General features: G+C 44.2%; 1 protein-coding gene across 5 annotated transcripts in view; it reads left to right on the forward strand.

The window, feature by feature from the left end:
• The window catches only part of kansl1b (KAT8 regulatory NSL complex subunit 1b), a 307,114-nt gene that overhangs the window by 201,765 nt on the left and 82,023 nt on the right, over positions 1–23,326 (forward strand). For 4 of the 5 annotated variants that reach the window (XM_072561887.1, XM_072561889.1, XM_072561886.1 and 1 more), the window contains 2 exons: positions 49–190; positions 20,424–20,600. In XM_072561887.1, the coding sequence (XP_072417988.1) occupies positions 49–190; positions 20,424–20,600 (319 nt within the window). The remainder of the gene's footprint in view (positions 1–48; positions 191–20,423; positions 20,601–23,326) is intronic. The other variant, XM_072561890.1, reaches the window with a different exon arrangement.

The following is a 23,326-nucleotide window of genomic DNA, read 5'->3' on the forward strand; positions in this document are numbered from 1 at the left end:
ATATATGCAATACATTAAATTTATTTCTTATATATTTTTCTGTCTCAGTTGGCAACGTTCAGAATGGCGATGGGCAATTGAACGAGCTGCTATTGTGAGTCGTTGGAACTGGCTGCAGGCTCATGTATCCGATTTAGAGTATCGCATCCGCCAACAGACTGATATTTATCGACAAATCCGTGCCAATAAGGTCAGTGCAGCAGCAAAAAAAAACTAATCACTGTGTGTGTAAGAGGTTGCTCAAATTCCCAGTTTTTTTCTGATACTATGGTCTGCAAATGTGTGCAGCTCCAAGTGTGGAACCTTTTTCATAACTTTATTAAAATTGATCAGTAACGGTTAGAGCTAGGCTAACAAGGTAAAAGGCAAATGATATTTGAGGAATAATGATTATTATATGCTCAGTTGTCCAGTAATTATGAATAAAACTCAATGTTTTTTATGATTGGGTATGCAAAATGGTTTATGTGCCATGGAAAGCCTTCAAATTTGTGGCATAGGATAGAGTTAGAATGTTATTATACTAATTTGAGATAACTAAAGAGATTTGTGGTTGGGTAGTGTGGATTTGAGAGTAGATGACAGTTCAACATAAATGGGAATTCAGAAGTATTTATTTTCAAATATATAAAAAATGAAAGATTAATCAAAAAATGGTGAAAACAATTATGCACTGAAAGGAAAACTTGAAACAGGAACAGTCGATGAGATACAAAATTAATATTTTATTGTCTGTCTGTTTTTTAAAGTAAGACAATTGTATCACAATAAAGATGGTGGTGGTGGTACTGGACTGACACTTAAATGGCTGGCAGCCTTCCAAGCAGAAAGGGCGCATAGTGTATCATAGTATATGTAGTGATTGGAACAAGTGGATCTCATTGACTGAGGTCTTTGTTTGGGGTTGTTAACCTGGTCCAATCAGCTCTGTGCAATAGTTATAAACAGAAGATTCAGCATCTCCTCACTTCCAGGATGGACTCCAAGCTGACTGGCCACAGCCAGTGTACTATGCACATGTAATAAAGGGTGACTTGGTGACAAGATATTGGTCTCTGCAATTATTTCTGTATGCATGATAGGTTGCTGAGGGAAGTAAGCATGGAATGTCGAAGGCTCTGGACATGAATTTTGAATTGTTGTTCAGTATGATGTGGTGTGAAATGGCTGGAGGATTGCAAATGTTCCACACACATGGGATTTTATCCGTCAGGTTAATCCCTCATTCAGCTTCACATCAAGAAAATTATGGAAACAATAGCACAAACTGAGGAGTCAGTGGGGGAATACTTCTATTAGGTTAAAAAATGTGATAGAAAATGATAGACTGGATCTAAAGGTTGAAGTTCTAAATTGGAGGAAGGCTAATTTATGACAGTATTAGGCAAGAACTTTCAAAAGCTGATTGAGGGCAGATGTTTGCAGGTAAAGGGGCCACTGGAAAATGGGAAGCCTTCAGAAATGAGGTAACAAGAGTCCAGAGACAGTACATTCCTGTTAGGGTGAAAGGAAAGTTGTTCCTGGAAAGTCAAAATTTTCATTCTATCAAGATTTACAAATAATTCAACAATTCTTGGAAAACCAAACACAAACATAATGTTAAACATCACTTGAAGTGATGGAATGCAAACCAAACCACTGGGCTTAGTATATCAGTACAAAAATACAATCAACAGGACCTGATTCTAGCACCAGGGAGGCTACACACCATTCTGATGTTTTGCTGCTGGCCACAGAAACATCTATCTGTGTCTCGAACTAAAAAGGCTCCTTACACAACTGATCTCTTGGAACTTGACGTACCTCTCATTGCATTAGAGCCAGCCTTGATACCAGAAACTTGGCTGAAAAAGCACTGCAGGTCAGGCAGCATCCAAGGAGCAGGAGAAACGACGTTTCAGATATAAGCCCTTGAGGATTCTCCTGCTCCTTGGATGCTGCCTGACTTGCTGCGCCTTTCCAGCAACACATTTTTCAGCTCTGATCTCCAGCATCTGCAGTCCTCACTTTCTCCTAGTTGATTTTAACCATCTATGTGACTATATCTGCAACTTTTCTCCCTTCCTATAACTACCATCCATCACACCCCCTTGCTCTTGTAAATTTGATTTGATCTGATCGGATTCACAGCCAATGGCATTTATTGCAGCTATAATCCTCAGTAACACGTAAACGGTCCCTAAACTCCCACATCCGACAAAAAGAGTGTATCCCTCTATTAAGGGCCATTTTTGCTTCTTCGAATCTGCAGACCCAGAAAATAACACAATTTTATTCCTCTACAAAACACTGCTCCAGGCTAACTTAATATTTAGGGCTTATTTTTAAGTTTAATCAGGAGACATATCTCAATAAAACATATACTCAAAAAAGAACCCACTCCACTCACTACTCTCACTCACTCTCTCCTGCACTGCCTGACCATGTCTTTCTTTGCATATAATCCTATGTTGTAAATCATGCCTTGTTGTCGAATACAACTCCAGAGGCCAAGTAGCAATTTTTCACAATAGCATCAAGCATGAGTATCAAAACAATTGTCAGAGCCATCCCTAATTTTTAGTCATTTTTGGTCTACATGTGACTGTACATACACAACAATGTGGTTGACTCTAAACTGTTCTCTGTGCATTTCAAGTTTGGCAGTGACTAGTGACACCCACATTCTGTAAATGAATTTTAAAAAGAAGTGATTTTATTTAATCAGTTTTGGTTTGGACCTGTGAACTTGGGAACTAAGAACTAAAGATGATCTTTTGACCATGGGTAGCACCTTGTGTTAAAAGGAAACCAAGCTTTTATTTATTCATGAGGCCCAATCAGGTTCCTGCAGACATGAGGCCTCTGGAGAAGAGCATTGTCTCGTTAAAAAGACAGCAGGAATTGGCTACTAATGAAGTCAGTACCTGGGAATTGGTTCCAGCAAATCTGGAAAAGGGATAATGCTCAAACAGCAGATTTTGAATGGTGTTTGGGACCCTGTGTAGGAATTAGTCAGTCTGTGTCAGGAGTCGTCAGTTTGAATTGCGGTTTAGACTCAAGTATGCAGTTCTGTGCAAGGGTTATTACACACTGTCCAGCACCAGAAAATAGCTGATTTTTATTTTTTTGTTTGTCTTCTTTCACCTAACACAGTGAAGCTTGGAAGAGTTGCACCCTTCAAGACTTGCCCTAGTCCAAATCAGGATTTAAGTTGGGACTTCTTGGACTATTCTGACTTGAGGAAGCATTTGAATAATTAATTTACTTGATGGGAAGTGGGACAGTCTTCCTGAGATGAATGACAGGTGTGCCATAAAGTGCCATGAAAAGTAGTGTACATGGGCAGTTGTATTTTCCAGAAGTAGTTATTTGAAATGGTATTGAATTGGTGCCTAGAAAGAAGTGTTCAACAATGGAGTGTGTAGCCGAAAAATCAAAACCAGTATGCATGCTAACAACAAGTTGAATGCCAATTGTGAGAGTAATTGACCCCATGAAGATTAATTAGCAGGACTATAACTAGAATTGAAAACTCTTCAGGGATTTGTACTGAGAGTAATGTTGAGTTATTTAACCAGCCCAAATGTGGTCTTTACAGTGGTCTTGTAATGTTTGTGTAAAGCTCAGCCACATTAGGGAGATTTAAACAATCCTTAGATAAGCACATGGATGATTTTGGGATAGTGTAGGGGGACGAGCTGAGAATAGTTCACAGGTCGGTGCAGCATCGAGGGCTGAAGGGCCTGTTCTGTGCTGTATTGTTCCATGTTCTTTGTTGTTCCAATTGTTTCAGTTCCCGCAGTTGCTTTCAAGTAGTTTTGATTTTTTCTTTTATTTGGTGATTATTTCCACAAATTAGTTCTACCACTCTACTTTTGCACTCCTCTTTTCCTCTTGCTGCCCTGCCGCCTTGATTTGCTTCTCCTGTATCTATACACATCACCGGCTACTCTAATATCAAGGTATAACTTGAGTCTCCCTTTTTATTGGGTCTTCTGACTCCTCTCCCAGTCACTGTGCCTTTCAGTCACTTTATTGTAGTTGATTATGGCAACATATTGCCATTGATTTTCTTGTCACATAGGAAAATCTCCTAGCTTGATTGTACTTCCCACCACCATATTACTTAAACTGTTATAGAACGGATATAAGCCACAAGTCCCACAGTTAGAACATAGAACAATACAGCACAGAACAGGCCCTTCGGCCCACGATGTTGTGCCGAACTTCTATCCTAGATTAAGCACCCATCCATGTACCTATCCAAATGCCGCTTAAAGGTCGCCAATGAATCTGACTCTACCACTCCCTCGGGCAGCGCATTCCATGCCCCCACCACTCTCTGGGTAAAGAACCCACCCCTGACATCTCCCCTATACCTTCCACCCTTCACCTTAAATTTATGTCCCCTTGTAACACTCTGTTGTACCCGGGGAAAAAGTTTCTGACTGTCTACTCTATCTATTCCTCTGATCATCTTATAAACCTCGATCAAGTCACCCCTCATCCTTCGCCGTTCCAACGAGAAAAGGCCGAGAACTCTCAACCTATCCTCGTACGACCTACTCTCCATTCCAGGCAACATCCTGGTAAATCGTCTCTGCACCCTCTCCAAAGCTTCCACATCTTTCCTAAAGTGAGGCGACCAGAACTGCACACAGTACTCCAAATGTGGCCTAACCAAAGTCCTGTACAGCTGCAACATCACCTCACGACTCTTGAATTCAATCCCTCTGCTAATGAACGATAATACTCCATAGGCCTTCTTACAAACTCCTATCCACCTGAGTGGCAACCTTCAAAGATCTATGTACATAGACCCCAAGATCCCTCTGTTCCTCCACCTGACCAAGAACCCTACCATTAACCCTGTATTCCGCATTCTTATTTGTTCTTCCAAAATGGACAACCTCACACTTGGCAGGGTTGAACTCCATCTGCCACTCCTCAGCCCAGCTCTGCATCATATCTAAGTCCCTCTGCAGCCGACAACAGCCCTCCTCACTGTCCACAACTCCACCTATCTTTGTATCATCTGCAAATTTACTGACCCACCCTTCGACTCCCTCCTCTAAGTCATTAATAAAAATTACAAACAGCAGAGGACCCAGAACTGATCCCTGCGGAACTCCACTTGTAACTGGACTCCATGCTGAATATTTACCATCTACCACCACTCTCTGACTTCGACCGGTTAGCCAGTTTTCTATCCAATTGGCCAAATTTCCCTCTATCCCATGACTCCTGACTTTCCGCATAAGCCTACAATGGGGAACCTTATCAAATGCCTTACTAAAATCCATGTACACTACATCCACTGCTCTACCCTCATCCACATGCTTGGTCACCTCCTCGAAGAATTCAATAAGACTTGTAAGGCAAGACCTACCCTTCACAAATCCGTGCTGGCTGTCCCTAATCAAGCAGTGTCTTTCCAGATACTCGTAAATCCTATCCCTCAGTACCCTTTCCATTACTTTGCCTACCACAGAAGTAAGACTAACTGGCCTGTAATTCCCGGGGTTATCCCTATTCCCTTTTTTGAACAGGGGCACAACATTCGCTACTCTCCAGTCCCCTGGTACCACCCCAGTTGCCAGTGAAGACGAGAAGATCATTGCCAACGGTACTGCAATTTCCTCTCTTGCTTCCCACATAATCCTAGGATATATCCCGTCAGGCCCGGGGGACTTGTCTATCCTCAAGTTGTTCAAAATGTCCAACACATCTTCCTTCCTAACAGGTATCTCTTCTAGCTTATCAGTCCGTTTCACACTCTCCTCTTCAACAATACGGTCCCTCTCGTTCGTAAATACTGAAGAGAAGTACTTGTTCAAGACCTCTCCTATCTCTTCCGACTCAATACACAGTCTCCCACCACTGTCCTTGATCGGACCTACCCTCGTTCTCGTCATTCTCAGGTTTCTCACATACGCATAGAATGCCTTGGGGTTATCCTTGATCCTATCCGCCAGGGATTTTTCATGACCTCTCTTAGCTCTCCTAATCCCTTTCTTCAGGTCCCTTCTGGCTATCCTGTATCCCTCCACTGCTCTGTCTGAACCTTGTTTCCTCAACCTTATGTAAGCCTCCTTCTTCCTCTTTACTCGACATTCAACCTCCCTCGTCAACCAAGGCTCCCTCACACGACCATTTCTTTCCTGCCTGATCGGTACATACATATCAAGGACACGTCGTATCTGCTCCTTGAAAAAGTCCCACATTTCCACCACATCCTTCCCTGACAGCCTATGCTCCCAACGTATGCTCCTCAAATCCTGTCTTACAGCATCGTAATTTCCCTTCCCCCAATTGTAAAAACTTCCTTGTTGTGCGCACCTATCTCTCTCCATAACCAAGGTGAAAGTCACAGAATTGTGGTCGCCATCACCAAAATGTTCACCCACTAGCAAGCCCACCACTTGTCCCGGTTCGTTACCGAGTACCAAATCCAATATGGCCTCCCCTCTGGTTGGACAATCTACATACTGCGTTAGAAAAGCTTCCTGGACACACTGCACAAACACTGCCCCATCCAATCTACTTGATCGAAAGAGCTTCCAATCAATATTTGGGAAGTTGAAGTCGCCCATGACTACGACCCTGTGGCTTCTGCACCTTTCCAAAATCTGTTTCCCAATCTGTTTCTCCACATCTCTGCTGCTATTGGGGGGCCTATAATAAACACCCAACAAGGTGACTGCACCTTTCCTATTTCTAACTTCAGCCCATACTACCTCCAGAGGCAAATCCCCCTCAAACTTCCTTTCTGCAGCCGTTATACCATTTCTAATTAGCAATGCCACCCCCCCTCCTTTTTTACCACCCTCCCTAATCTTACTGAAACATCTGTAACCAGGAACCTTCAACAGCCATTCCTGTCCCTCATCTATCCATGTTTCCGTGATGGCCACAACATAATAGTCCCAGGTACCGATCCACGCCTTAAGTTCACCCACCTTATTTCTGATACTCCTTGCATTGACGTATACGCACTTGAGCCCATCTCTGTGTCCGCAAGTAGTCCCTGTCAGTGCTACCTTCTCCACAGCCTCCCTACAGTCTTGGACATCCTGACACACAGCTAGCTTACTTGCTGGACTACAAGTCCGGATCCCATCCCCCTGCCAAATTAGTTTAAACCCCCCCCGAAGAGTGCTAGCAAACCTACCCCCCAGGATATTGGTGCCCTTCTGGTTCAGGTGCAACCCGTCCTGTTTATACAGGTCCCACCTTCCCCAGAATGCAGTCCAATTGTCCAAATATCTGAAGCCCTCCCTCCTACACCATCCTTGCAGCCACGTGTTCAACTGCACTCTCTCCCTATTCTTTGCCTCTCTGTCACGTGGCACCGGCAACAACCCAGAGATGACGACTCTGTCTGTCCTAGCTTTTAGCTTCCAGCCTAACTCCTTGAGCTCTTGAATGACCTCCCCACCCCTCTTCCTACCTATGTTGTTGGTGCCAATGTGTACCACGACTTCTGGCTGCACACCCTCCCCCTTAAGGATTCTGAAGACACGGTCCGAGACGTCTCGGACCCTAGCACCTGGGAGGCAACAAACCATCCGAGAGTCTCGCCCATGTCCACAGAACCGCCTGTCCGTCCCTCTAACTAGAGAGTCCCCTATAACTAGCGCTCTCCTCTTCTCTCCCTTTCCCTTCTGAATCTCAGAGCCACAGACCCCTTCACTGCAGCTTACACCTGCAAGGCTGTCCCCCCCAACAGTTTCCAAAGCTGCATACTTATTTTTTAGGGGAACGACCACAGGGGAACCCTGCACTGCCTGTTTCTTCTCCTTCCCACCTCTAACTGTTACCCAGCTACCTCTGTTCTCTGGCGTAACTATGTCCCTGTAGCTTCTATCGATCACCCTCTCAGCCTCTCGAATAATCCTCAGCTCATCCAGCTCCAGTTCCAGTTCCCTAACTCGTTGGGTGAGGATCAGGATCTGACTGCATTTCCTGCACACGAAGTCGGCAGGAGTATCGGTGGTCACCCCTACCTCAAACATCCTGCAGGAGGAACATTCCACCGCCTGCGCTGCCATGACTGTACACTGTCTCCAAAAACAAGAACACTGAGTCAATAACCTGTGGACTTTAAAGTTAGGTTAGAGGAGGAGGGTGGGAGGGAGGCCCTACGGAAGTAGGACCTGGGGTCTAGAACACACCCACTCAAATACTAATCACTTACCTTCCTGCCCAGCTATGCGCTCCAACCTCACTTCCGCTGCCCGCTACAGGTAAGTAATTTTGAAACAAACTGTCTTACCTTAGCTATAGTCTCCCGGGTTCGTTTTTCCTCGGCCGCTGCTCCCACTCAAAAAACTCCTGCCATTATCACTTCTTCCAAGCACCATTCATTGCACACCAGTGGCTTCGCTTTTTAAGTACACATCTATCACATGCTAGCTACTTCCATTGTGAGAAGACCAAAGTCAGCCCGATCAGTGACAGCAGTAGAGGAAAAAATTTTTTTTTATCTTTCCCAGGTTACTGAGGGAGCCAAGAATGGAAACAGGCGGGGTCTTAACAGATATCTTTGCAACATGCTAGAACACGAGTGAGGTCCTGGCGGACTGGAAAATTACAAAATTGTCCCCTTGTTTAAGAACGGTAGCAGGGATAACCCAGGTAATAATAGACCAGTGAGCCTTACATGACTGGTCGGGAAGCTGCTGGTGAAGATACTGAGGAACAGAATCTGTTTCCATTTGGAAGAAAATGGGCTTATCAATGATAGGCAACATCGTTTTGTACAGGGAAGGTCATGTCTTACCAACTTAATAGGATTCTTTGAAGAAGTGACAAAGTTGATTGATGAGGGAAGGGCTGTAGATGCATGGACTTCATTCAGTAAGGCGTTTGATGAGGTTCCCCGTGAAGGTGAAGGTTAATGGAGAAAGTGAAGTCTCATGGGGTCCAGGGTGTACGAGGAAGATGGATAAACAACTGGCTGGGCAACAGGAAGCACAAAATAGCAGTGAAAGGGAGTTTCTCAAAATGGAGCACTGTGACCAGTGGTGTTTCGCAGGACTCCATGCGAGGGCCACTGTTGTTTGTGATATACGTAAATGATCTGGAGCAAGGTATAGGTGGTCTTATTAGCAAGTTTGCAGACGACACTAAAATTGTTGGAGTAGCACATAGTGAAGGGGACTGTCAGAGAATGCAACAGAATACAGATTTGGAAAGTTGGGCAGAGAAATGGCAGATGGAATTCAATCCAGCCAAATGTGAAGTGATACATTTTGGAAAATCGAATTCAGAGCGAACTATACAGTAAATGGACAAGTCCTGGGAAAATTAATGTACAGAGAGATCATAGAGAAAAGAACATTACAACACCGTACAGGCCCTTCGGCCCTCTGTTGCGCCAACCTGTGAAACCAATCAGCAACCTATCTGACCTACACTATTCCATTTTCATCCATATGTCTATCCGATGACCATTTAAATGCCCTGAAAATTGGCAGGTCAACCACTGCTGCAGGCAGGCCGTTCCATACCCCGATTATTATTTGAGTAAAGAAACTACCTCTGACGTCTGTCCTTTTTCTGCCACCCCTCAATGTAAAGCTATGTCCCCTCATGCGAGCCATCACCAACCAAGGTAAAAGGCTCTCACTGTCCACCCTGTCTAACCCTCTGATTATACGTCTCAATTAAGTCACCTCTCAACCACCTCCTTTCTAACTAAAACAGCCTCAAGTCCCTTAGCCTTGGAAGACTTTCCCTCCATATCAGGCAACATTGTCGTAACTCACTCTGAACCCTTTCCAATATAAGGGGGTGACCAAAACTGTTCGCAATACTTCAAGTGCAGCCGCACCAGAGTTTTGTACAACTGCTGCATGACCTCATGGCTCCGAAACTCAGTCCCTCTACTAATAAAAGACCACATGCCGCCTTAATAACCCAATCAGTTTGGGTGGCAACTTTCAGGGATCGACATACATGGGTCCCAAGATCTCTCTGCTCTTGTGTACTACCAAGAATCTTACAATTAGCTCAGTACTTTTTATTCCTGATGCACCTTCCAAAGTGAATCACCTCACACTTTTCTGCATTAAAGTCCATTTGACACCTCTCAGACCAGTTCTGCAGCTTATCTATGTCCCTTTGTAACCCACAACATCCTTCTGTACCATCCACAACTCCATCGACCTTCGTGTCATCTGCAAATTTACTCACGCATCCTTCTACACCTTCATCTAAGTCATTTATAAAAATGACAAATAGCAGTAGATCCAAAACAGATCCTTGCGGTACACCACTAGTAACTGAACTCGAGGATGAACATTTCCCATCTACCACTATCCTCTGTCATCTTTCAGCTAGCCAACTTCTGATTCAAAGTACTAAATCACTGTCAATCCCATGCCTCCATATTTTCTGCAACTGCCTACCATGTGGAACCTTCTCAAATGCTTTACTGAAATCCATATACACCACATCATTGGCTTTACCCTCATCCACGTGTTTAGTCAGCTTCTGAAAGAACTGAATAAGGTTTGTGAGGCACGACCTACCCTTCACAAAACTGTGTTGACTATCCCTAATCAACTTATTGTAAATCCTATCTCTTATAATCTTTTCCAACACTTTACCCACAGCCGAAGTAAGGCTCTCTGGTCTATAATTACTGGGGTTGTCTCTTCTCCCCTTCTTGAACAAGGGAACAACATTTGCTATCCTCCAGTGTTCTGGCACTATTCCTGTCGACAATGATGACAAAAAGATCAAAGCCAAAAGCTCTTCAATCTCCTCCCTGCCTTCCCAGAGCATACTGGGACAAATCCTATCCAGCCCAGGGGACGTACCTATTTTCACACTTTACAGAATTGCTAACACCTCCTTGTGCACTTCAATCCCATCTCGTCTAGTAGTCTGTATCTCAGTATTCTCTTTGACAACATCGTCTTTTTCCAGTGTGAATACTAATGAAAAATATTCATTTAGCACTTCCCCTCTTTCTTCTGACTCCGCACAACTTCCCATCGCTTTTCTTGATTGGCCCTAATCTTACTCTCGTCATTCTTTTATTCCTGGTATACCAATAGGAAGCCTTAGAGTTTTCCTTCATCCTATCTACCAACAACATCTCGTGTCTCCTCCTGGCTCCTCTTAGTGCTCTCTTTAGGTCTTTCCTGGCTAACTTGTAACTCTCAAGCACCATAACTGAGGTTTCACATCTCGTCCTAACATAAGCCGCCTCCTTCCTCTTGACAAGAACTTCAACTTTTTTAGTAAACCACGGCTCCCTCGCTCAGCCAGTTCCTCCCTGCCTGACAGGTACATACTTATCAACGGCACGCAGTAACTGTTCCTTGAATAAGCTCCATGTTTCAATTGTACCATTCTCCTGCAGTTTCCTTCCCCATCCCTTGCATCCTAAATCTTGCCTAATTGTATAACAATTGCCTTTCCCCCAGCTATAACTCTTGCCCTGCAGTATATACCTACCCTTTCCATTGCAAAAGTAAACATAACCAAATTGTGGTCACTATCACCAAAGTGCTCAGGTGCCTCCAAATCTCGCACCTGGCTGGATTAATTACGCAGTACCAAATCCAATGTGGCCTCAGCCCCTATTGGCCTGTCTGCATACTGTCAGGAAACCCTCCTCTGCACATTGGACAGAAACTGAGCCATCTAAAGTACTCAAATCATAGTATTCCCAGCCAATATTTGGAAAGTTGAAGTCCCCCCTAACAACTACCCTGTTACTCTCGCTCCTATCGAGAATCATCTTTGCTATCATTACCTCTACAACTCTGGATCTATATGGAGGCCCACAGAGAACTCCCAACAGGGTAATCTGTCTTTTCCTGTTTCTAACCTCAGCCCATTCTTCCTCAGTGGATGAGTCATCAAAAGTCCTTTCTGACATCGTAACACTGTCCTTGACTAACAATGCCGCACCTCCCCTCTTCCACCATCTTCTCTGTTCTGACTGAAATATCTAAATCCCGGAACCTGCAACAACCGTTCCTGGCCTTGCTCTAGCCATGTCTCCGAAATGGCCATAACATTGAAATCCCAGGTACCAATCCATGCTGCAAGTTTACCCACCTTATTCTGGATGCTCTTGGTGTTGAAGTAGACACATGTCAAACCAAATTCTTACTTGCCGGTGCCTTCTTGTGGCCTTGAAACCTTATTTTGAACCTCACTACTCTCAATCTCCTGTATACTGTAACTATAGGTTCCCATCCACCTTCTTAACTAATTTAAACCCTCCCGAAGAGCATTAGCAAATTAACCCCCAGGGTATGGGTACCCCTCTGGTTCAGGTGAACACCATCCTGTTTGTAGAGGTCCCACCATGAATCCAAAACCCTCCATCCTGCACCATCCCCTGTAGCCACATGTTCAACTCCTCTCTCTCCCTATTCCTTGCCTCGCTAGCACATAGCACTGGCAACAAATCAGTGATAACAGCCTGTTTGTTCTAGCTCTAAGCTTCTACCCTATATTCCTGAATTCCTGCCTTAAATCCGCTTCTCTTTTTCTACCTATCTGGGTAGTCAGGTCCATTGTTCCCTGAAGGTGGCAACACAGGTCAAGAGAGTGGTATGCTTTCTTTCATTGGATGGGTATTGAGTACAAGAGTTAGTAGGTCATGTTACAGTTGTATAAGACTGTTTTGGCCACATTTGGAATACTATGTACAGTGTGGTCGCCACATTACCAAAAGGATGTGGATGCCTTGGAGAGTGTGCAGAGGAGGTTCACCACGATGTTGCCTGGTATGGACGGTGCTAGCTATGGAGACCCATTGAGTAGATTGGGATTGTTTTCATTAGAAAGACAGAGGTTGAGGGGGGGACCTGATTGAGGTCCACAAAATCATGAGAGGTATTGACAGCGTGGATAGCAAGAACAGTTTTTCCCAGAGTGGAGGACTCAATTACTCGGAGCCACGAGTTCAAGCTGAGAGGGGAAAAGTTTCTGGGAGATATGCTTGGAAAGTTCTTTACGCAGAGAGTGGTAGGTACCCGGAATGTGTTGCCAGCAGAAGTGGTAGAGACAGGCACGATAGCATCATTTTAAGATGTATGTGGACAAATACATGAATGGGCAGGAAGCAGAGAAAATAGACAAAAGGTTTCAATGAGGGATCTGCCTCGGTGCAAACTTGGAGGGCTGAAGGGCCTGTTCCTGTGCTGGAATTTTCTTTATTATTTGTCCTGTTACAAGCGGGATAAAGGGCTGTGGGGAGCAGGCAGGAGTTGAGACCAGGATAAGATCAGCCATAATAATGTTAAATGGCAGATTGGGCTCGCGGAGTTGAATTGCCTACTCTCGCTTCTAATTCCTATGTTAAAATGAATGTGGGTGAATAGTAGCAGCTCGGAGTAGCAGCTCCAGGGGCACAGCTCCAAAGGTAATGTCTCAACTCAAAAAGTAACCAAGTCTTGGCTGCTCGGGAACCAGGTTTGTAGAACTGAGTTAGTAGTGTCCCTTGCGAATGTACTTAGATGCTGCCTTTTTGGGTGGCATGGTGGCTCAGTGGCTAGCACTGCTGCCTCACAGTGCCAGGGACCCTGGTTCGATTCCAGCCTTGGGAGACTGTCATTTGTGTGGAGTTTCACGTTCTCCCTGTGTCGGCATGGGTTTCGTCTGGGTGCTCCGGTTTCCTCGCACAATCCAAAGATGTGCAAGTTAGGTGAATTGGCCATGCTAAATTGTCCATAGTGTTTGTGGATGTCTATATTAGGTGCATTAGTCTTGGGTAAATATAAGGAATGGGAATGTGTCTGGGTGGGTTACTCTTCAAAAGGTCGTGTGGACTTGTTGGGCTGAAGGGCCCGTTTCCACACTGTAGGGATTTGACGATATTCTAGGTTTTATGGTTGGAGTCTGCTAGGAAAAGAGAGTGGGAGTTTGATGACCAGTGGATTAAGTTGTGAAATCAGTTCCTTGATTATTGACTGCAGTTAAGATTGATTTTGTTGAAAAGATTCACAAAAGCAGGAGAAATCAGTCCTGTGGAATGCTCCTCCTGCCACATGTCGGAAATCACGGACGCAACCATTGTCCATGGTGACTACATATTCAGGAAGTATGTTCAATTGCACCATGGATTTGCTGCATGGACCTGCAGATGGGGATCTCAATGGATCATCCACAAAGCTAAGAATGTCATGAATAGCATATTCAGTGAGCGGGTTGCACCACCAGTAAGGACTATGTAGAAAGAGAAGAATTGAGTGACCACAGGAAATCAAGTAAACATGGGCAGGCAGTGCTTGACTTCCCTGTCACCAATCCCCCCTCAAAGAGGGATGATGTTTTGGATACTGGTTGGGGTTTCGCCTTTTGGGAAAGCAGCAGCCAGATCAATGACACCACAATTGGCTCTGCTGTATAGCAAGGAGAGTCAAAGTGTAGATAAGGAAACGCTGCCTGTGAGACTCCAGGCTGGTGTGTTGCCTCCCTGGTGCTCAAGTCAAGAGATGTCTCTGAGTGTGCGCAGGATATTCTGAAGTGGGGGAGTGAGTGGCCAGAGGTTGTGGTCCACGTTGGTACCAACAACAAAGGCATTAAAAGTGATAAGGTCATAGAGGTGTACAGCACGGAAACAGACCCTTCGGTCCAACTCGTCCATGAGGACTTTTGGATTGTGATCTCAGGATTGCTTCCTGTGCAATGTGCCAGTGGAGCAAGGAGTAAGAATTTAATACAGTTAAAAACATGGCTAAAGGGCTGGTCTAAGAGGGGAAGACTTCAAATACGGAGATAGTTGGAATTTCTTCTGGGACTTTGGGACTTGTGCAAGAGGAACAGGTTGCACCTAAACTGGAGGGGCACCAACATCCTGACTGGGAAATTTGCTTGTGTCAATTGGGGAAGTTCAAACTTGTGTGGCAGGAGTGCAGGAATCAGAGCAGTCAGTCAGCAAGTAAAATGACCAAGGATGAGTCTGAGATTAGATAATATTAGATTTTTTTTAGATTAGATTAGATTACTTACAGTGTGGAAACAGGCCCTTCGGCCCAACAAGTCCACACCAACCCGCCGAAGCGCAACCCACCCATACCCCTACATGTACCCCTCTTAACCTAACACAATTTAGCATGGCCAATTCACCTGACCTGCACATCTTTGGACTGTGGGAGGAAACCGGAGCACCTGGAAGAAACCCACGCAGACACGGGGAAAATGTGCAAACTCCTCACAGTCAGTCGCCTGAGTCGGGAATTGAACCCGGGTCTCTGGCGCTGTGAGGCAGCAGTGCTAACCACTGTGCCACCATGCCGCCCAATAAAGGCAAGTAGGATACTAAGAGAAAGAACAAACAGATGGAAGTTGCTGGACATTGCGAGACTGGTGGTTTGAAGTGTATTAGTGTTAATAATAGTATGACAGGTAAGAAGATGGAACGTAGAACTTGGATTAATACTGATGTTATAGCTATTACACAGACTTGGACAAGACTGTTAGTTTAACGTTCTGGGATTTAGAGGTTTTAGACATGAGAAAGAAGGATATGCAAAAGGTTGAGGGAGTTACATAACTGCTGGGGAGAATATCACAGCTGTATGGAAGCAGGACACCTTGAAGTGCTCATCTAGCAAGGCCATATGTGTGTGCCTCAGGAATAGGTTGGGTGCAGTCACTTGGGATTGTACTACAGGCCTCCCAGCAGCCAGTGGTTGGTGGAGGAATAGATATGTAGACAGATTATGGAAAATATGCAAATAACAGGGTTGTTGTGATGGGTGATTTTAACTTCATCCAGTTGTGACTGTGATTTGCTTAATGCCAGGTGCTTCAATGAGAGAGAATTTGTTAGGTATGTCCAGGACAGTTTTGTTTGAAACTATATAGAAGTAGCCCAACTATGGAAGGGGCCAGACGAGATCTCGGGGGGGGGGGGGTTGAATGAGCCCAGCCAGGTGATCGAAGGTTCAAGGTGGGGAGGAATTGCTAAATTGAAAGAAGGCTAACTTCCATAATAAAAGGCAAGGACTGGACACTGTCAGTTTGGGCACAGTTCCTTGAGGGTCAATCCATATCTGACACATGGGAATATTTTAAAGACCAGTTGGTTAGAGTTCATTCCACTATGTTCCTGTGAAAATGACAGATAAGGGTGGCAAGAGTCCGGAACCTTGGACAGCTATAGATTAGGTAAAAAGAAAAATGAGATGGCAAAAGTGAGTACTGCAGATGCTGGAGATTAGAGTCAAGAGCATGGTGCTGGAAAACCACAACAGCATCTGAGGAGTGGGAAAATCGACGTTTTGGGCCAAAGCCTTTCATCAGGAATTATGCTGGGAGCCTCGGGGATGGAGAGGTTAAAAACAAATGAAAATGAGACTCGGAAAATGAAGGCAGACAGAGCCCTTGAAGATTATAAAGAGAACAGGCAAGAACTCAAAGAAGGAATTACGAGGCTAAAAGGGGTCATGAAATATCTTTGGAAAGCGGGATTAAGGCAAATCCCAAAACATGTATATTATATATTGTACGGAGAAAGAGGGGAGCTAGGCAAAGGGTAGATCCAATCCAGAACCATGGAGAGAATTTATGCACGGAGCTGAAGGAAGTGGAGTGACATCATTTCAGGAAGGAGAAGGGGTTAGTGGATGGTGAATCTCACAAGAGGTGTGTTGATATTCTATGGCATGTCGATACAAAAAAGGCGTTGGGTGTTTTGGAAAGCATTAAGGTAGACAAATCCCAGGACCTGACGGCATTTATCCCAGACTTCAGAGGGACTGAGTGGGGGAATTGCTGAGGCCTTTACAAAATCTTTGTATCCTCCTTAGTCACTGGTGTTATAAAGTGAAGGCTGACGCAACCCCCCCCCCCCCCCCCCCCAAACCGAAACACCCAAAGAGGAGTGCCTCGCCCTATAGTCTGTAAAAAGAGTGTGAAAAGTGGTGTAACCAGCTCTTCAGCAACTTCTAGTGATTAAATAAAAATACGTCAGACACCCACTTTAAAATCAACAAGTAACAATTTATTGACCTAACTCCAACAGTGAACAAACTGAATAAATCCCTCCCGACTTTTAGCTATTCCCAATTTTAATGGTGTGCTCTTCCAGTAATTAAAACTCCCACTCATATACAAAATAATCGAATTTAGTCTCTCAAAATTACAGCCAGGTTATTAGAGCCTCCTCCATCGATTCTTCTGTCATTTTCCATCATTGGTTCAATTTTTTTTAGGTAGTACTTTTTTCTAATACATAGGTGACTGTGAGAACCAAATTTGTCTCTCAAGAGATGAGAACTCTTAGCCCTGACGAACGGCAGTTAGCTTTGGGCTTTTTTGTCCAACCGCCCCCTTCTTTTATACTCTTGATGGCATGTCAATTTCTTACAATAGGATTGATTCTATGTTGTCAAAGCCTTCAGATTTAAATTTAATAAGTTTTTGGTACCAAAGTGCCTGGTTCAAATTAGCTAAATTCAAAACCTATTATCCTGATAAAAACTTGCTTGGCCTGCTAATTGTACAGCCTTTCGATACAGATGTTTCAATTCAGTCGCTGTCTATGCACCTGCAAACTTTAAAGCTGTTTAAGGACATCCATTTTAACACTAAGCACTGAAAAAACAGTCTTTTTAAGGGACTGTGCTTCCCCCATTTTATAATTTTGCAAACACTAAATTCTAACTTCCGGTCCCCTAATCTACTATTACCTTACCCAACTTTGCAACACTGGAAGAGTCCCAGAGGACTGGAGAATAGCCAGTGTTGTTCCTCTGTTTAAGAAGGGAAATGGGATAATCCTGGAAATTATAGCCTGCTGAGCCTTAGAACAGTAGAAGAGAACTTCGTCACAAAGATCCTTTGGGATAGGATTTACTTAAGTTTGAACAAGTCTGGACTTATTAGCAATCAACAGTATGTCTCACAAACTTGAATTTTTGAGCAAGTGACAAGGATGATTGAGGGCTGGGCAGTAGGTGGTACCTGGATGGTCTTTAGCGAGGCCTTTGACAAGGCCCCTCATAGCAGGTTGATACAAAAGGTACCACATGGTATCTGCAGTGAGCTGCTAAGATGGGTACAGAATTACCTTAGTCATAGAAGGGTATTTATCTGACGGAAGATCTTTGACTGGTGGTGTTCCACAGGGATCCCTGTTTGTAACATGTATAAGTGATTTTGGAGGAGAATGAAGATGCCTTGTTTAGTACGTTTCCAGATCACCCAAAGATTGGGGGAGCTGGGAGAGTGAGGAGACTTGCCAAAGGACACAACAGAATATAGATAGGCTGGAGATTTGGACAGAGAAATGGCAGATGGAGTTTAATCTTGCAAAGGCAAGATTCATTACTTTTTGAAGATCTAATGCAGGAGGGAAGTATGCAATAAATGGTAGAACCCTTAGTTGCATCAACCTGCAGAGGGACCCAGGCATACAGGGCCACAGTTCCCTGAAGGTGACAAGTGGATAAGGCAGTCAAGAAGGCATATAACATGCTTACCTTCATTGGTTATGGTGGAGAGTATAAAGATTGGCAAGTTGTAGCTGTCCAGAACTTTAGTTCGGCTACGTTTGGAATACTGTGTACAGTTCTGGTTGCCACACAGCAAGAAAGAGGTGTGGAGGCTTTGAGAGGGTACAGAAACAGTTTACCTGCTTGTGGCTGGTTTGAAAGGTATTAGCTACGAGCAGAGATTGGACAAACTTGATTTGTTCTCACTTGAAAGTTGAAGGATGAAGGGCAATCTGATAGAAGTGTAAAAAATTATGATTCGCATGGATAGTCAATGTCTTCCTCCCAGGATATTAATGTTGGCTACTGGTTGACCAAAAGGCCTTTTAAAGGCCAAATTGATCTTTCTTCTTTGAGAGCACATCCTAATTCTGCTTCCAAAGCCATCATTTTTTTGTGTTAAACTTTCAGGCTGAACAATTTCTGTTCCGTTCCAAAATCTTAAGCACATCCAAAGGTAGTATTTCAGTCTGCATCAGCTCTCAATTGCCCCATCCCCATTACTTGTGTGCATTGAATATATAGCACAGAGGCAGGCCATTTGGCCCAATTAGTCTGTACTAGAATTAAAATAGAAAATACTGGAATAATTCAATAGATGAAGCAATTCATGTGTTGGGAGGGGGGAAGGGGGTGGGGGGGAGGAGAGATAGAGAGTGTGACAAAGTGAGAACTGGACACTGTTCAGTACAGAGACTGGACAGGCAACAAAGCATGGTCAGAACAAAGGCAGGCTTACTTAAATGATGTACCAAACAAAAGAGATGGTCATCTGCGACCTGTTACTTGCGATTTCTGTTAGATGAAAATTTGAGGTGGTCAAGTTTTGTGGGGCATCCATGTTTGAAGTGTCTACAACTTGTTGAACTCACTCTCAATTCCTTAGCTCAAGGGGCAACTGGAATAATTTGGCCATTCAGAGCAGGAAAGGTTTCTTGGAATGTGCATTTCAGGAGGTGACAAATGCACAGAGTTCAGGATAATAAATGCGTGGCCATTAGGAAGAGGAAAAAGGGATGGAAAATCAAGCATGTTAACAAACCTATTCTTGATTAACTTTTGCATACATGAATGCTTACAAGTTTTATCTCAAAATATGTCACTAAACAGTATCTCGCCTTGTATAAAAAAAGGAAAGCGGGCATGAATTTCCAGTTTGCCAATAATGTGAAGTAGAGCGATTGATGGACAACAGCTTGCATTGACCACGTGAAGTTTTCTTTGTTTGAGCTTTGTTTATGGATGATGTATTATCTGCACCAGAAATAAAAAAAGGCCTGTGCACACAGTGCACTTAGTTCTGCACTCTACAGTAAAAGATCACTATCAAAACATGTTTTATTTTTCAATGGCTATGATCTTGAAATGATTGCTGAAATGTTGCTGGACTTATCCTTTTCCTTGTTATCATACTCCTGTCCACGCAATCTCTCATCTGTTGTTTGTATGTTGTTTCCTAAATGTCAGCCCTCTGGTACCCAATGCAGGAACAGCAATCTGAATGATGCATTTGACAGAAACATATGCAGTCAAACTGAAGGCCAGTATTTGTGTTTGGCATCTCAGCCTTAATATTGTGCCCTACTGAAATCCATGTTTATGGGTTTAAATAGTTTTTTCGTCAATGATTTCAACATGGTGAAATGGTTGGATAACAAGTGCTCTTCCTTGAAAAATATGTTTGGACATTTTATGGTTCAAAGTTTGACTGTCTAGAAAGAGTATTTTGAATTGATGTGAGCTTACAAACTTGCAAAGAAACTAAAATGGAAGATACTGTCGTAAGGTGCAGAGTTGGCACAAGGAAGTGTGTTTGCTTCGGAGTGCTTTTTTTTCAGTACACAATGTAAAGGTCATGACAGCACTGTTATCCTTGCAATATGTTTTGCAACATAAATGGATGATACATTTTCTTAATTAGACTTGTGATGTCGAACAAGTGTTTTACTGACTTGTATCATTTCCCCACAGGGCTCAGTTGTTCTTGGAGATTCTCCAGCCTCAGAAGATTTAAATCGGCTACGAGTAAGCTCCCCAGAAAGGGCTGATTCTCCAACTCAAACGGAACTGAAAACTAATGGTGCTGGTGTCAAGCTTGAGATGTCAGTCTGCAGTCATTCTTCACTGCCAAAAATTGTGGGTAAACAGGTATGATTCATTAGTCCTATTTTTGAATTTTCTCATAAGGCCAATTCTCTTTTGGGGGTAATGTTGAGATATCTGGAGTATTTGTTGTTTAATCTGTCAACATCCATTACAATAGCTATTGTAAAATGGGATTGGTAAAAAATTTAAGAATGATATGGCAATAATTGCTTCCAAAAGAGATTGTGGTGCAAAATGGGCATGCTGAAGTTTGTATTTTTCCACTTTTGCGATACTGTTTGGATGTTTATTTAAAACATTTCATGGATGACTCGCTTCCACTCTTGGGGTGAGTCCATAGGTGGCTGGACAGACTGATATCAATTGCCACAGGCTCTGTTACGATTGGAGCAGGTGATGGTCACGGGAGCGGAGGGGTATTGGTGTGGCAGCATGCCCTTTCGCTGTTTCCCAGCAGCAAGTCTCAACGTGTTCGATGGCTTCCCAGATGCTTCTCCTCCAGTTTGGGCAGTCTTGGGCCAGTGATTCTTACGTGTCTGTGGTAATGTCACACTTTGCTGGTATCTCTGAAGCACTTCCACTGTCTATCTGGAGCTCGCCTGCTGTTCTGGAGCTATGGAGTTTCGTGTCAGTCGTGCAGACGACGTGTCCAGCCCATTGTAGCTATTCAAGGGTGGTCAGTGCCTCAATGCTGAGGACGTTGGCCTGATCGAGGACGCTGGTGTTGGTGTGTCTTTCTTCCCAGTGAATTTGCAGAATGTTGCGCAGGAAGCATTGGTAGTACTGCTCCACCGCCTTGAGGTGTCTGCTATAGACCATCCATTTCGGAGGGCATGAATCACCACAGCTCTGTAAACCATGATCTTGGGTGTCAGATCTAACGTTATTATCCACAAACACCCTTTTCCTCAGGTGGCTGAAGGCTGCAATAGCACACTGGAGGCAGTGCTGGATCTCCTCTTCAATAGCTGCTTTGGCTGACAGGACACTTCCAGGTATTGGAAGTGGTCAATTCTCTCTAAGGCCTCTGCGTGGACCTTGATGATCGGTGGGTTTGCTTCACAATGCCACACCAGGTTGATGAAGGACCATCGTCTTGTAGATGCTTAGGATGAGACTGATGATCTCATATGGCTCCATAAAGGTGCGGACGATGATCTGAAGTACGTCCTCAGAAATTGCACATACACAAGCATCATTTGCATACTGCACCTCAGTGACACTAGTTAGGTTAACTGGTTTTAGTTTGAGGGGCAGAGGTTGAATAATTTCCCACAGATTCTGTAAGTTAGCTCCACTCCAATGGGGAGTTTGTCACTGGAAAGGTCAAGCATTGCAGCAAGATAGATAGAGAACCGTGTTGGGCAGTGATTCACCCCTGCTTAATGCTGGTCCAAATAAGGAGCCATTTGTCATTACCACAACTTCCATGTTGTCATGGAGCTGGCGCAGGGCGATGTCCATCTTCACGCTGCAACCAAAGCAAAGATAGGTGGTCCACAATGCGTTCAGGTTGATTCTGTCAGAGGTCTTTATAAGGTCGAAGAAGGCCATGTACAGGGGTAGATTCTTTTCTCTTCCTTTCTCCTGCAGCTGTCGTGCAGTGAAAATCATGTCCATTCCACTCTTCTGGGGCCAAACGCCACACTGCAACTCTGGGAGGAGACGGTTGAGGAAAATCTTGGCAATGACTTTTCCAATGGTTGACAGAAGGGAGAATCCCTCGTAGTTACCACAGTAGGACTTGTTCTCTTTTCTGAAAATTTTCACAAGCTGTGGCGTAGAGTCATTGAGATGTACAGCACAGAAACAGATCCTTGAGTCCATGCAAACCAGGTATCCTAAATTAATCTAGCCCCATTTGCCAGCAATTGGTCCATATCCCTCTAAACCCTTCCTAATCATGTACCCATCCAGATGCCTTTCAAATGTTGTAGTTGCACCACTTCCTCTGGCAGCTCATTCATACGTGCACCACCCTGTGTGTGAGAAAGTTTCCCCTTCGGTCCATTTAAAAATTTTCCCCTCTTAAACCTATGATTAGATTAGATTAGATTACTTACAGTGTGGAAACAGGCCCTTTGGCCCAACAAGTCCACACCGCCCTGCCGAAGTGCAGCCCACCCATGCCCCTATATCTACCCCTTACCTAACACTACGGATAATTTACCATGGCCAATTCACCTGACCTGCACAACTTTGGACTGTGGGAGGAAACTGGAGCACCCGGAGGAAACCCACGCAGACACGGGGAGAATGTGCAAACTCCACAGTCAGTCGCCTGAGGCAGGAATTGAACCCGGGTCTCTGGCGCTGTGAGGCAGCAGTGCTAGCCACTGTGCCTTCAAGTTTTGGACTCCCTCACCCTGGGAAAATACCTTGTTTATTTACCCTATCCATGCCCCTCATGGTTTTCTAAACCTCTACAAGGTCACCCCTCAGCCTCCAACACTCCAGGGAAAATAGCTCCAACCTATTTAGCCTCTCCCGATTGCTCAAATCCTCCAACCCTGGCAATGTCCTTGTGTATCTTTTCCAAACCCTTTCAAGATTCACAAAATCTTTCTGATAGGAAGGAGACCAGAATTGCTCACAATATTCCCAAAGTGCCCTAACCCATGTCCTGTACCTCTGCAACATAACCTCCCAACTCCTATACTTAAAGCTCTGCTCAATAAAGGAAAGCATACCAAACACCACCTTCGCTATCCAATCCACCTGCGACTCCACTTTCAAGGAACTATGAGCCTACATTCTAGGGTCTCTCT

Source organism: Chiloscyllium punctatum, chromosome 42 (genome assembly GCF_047496795.1).
Source record: "Chiloscyllium punctatum isolate Juve2018m chromosome 42, sChiPun1.3, whole genome shotgun sequence".
In the NCBI taxonomy this organism is placed as follows: domain Eukaryota; kingdom Metazoa; phylum Chordata; class Chondrichthyes; order Orectolobiformes; family Hemiscylliidae; genus Chiloscyllium; species Chiloscyllium punctatum.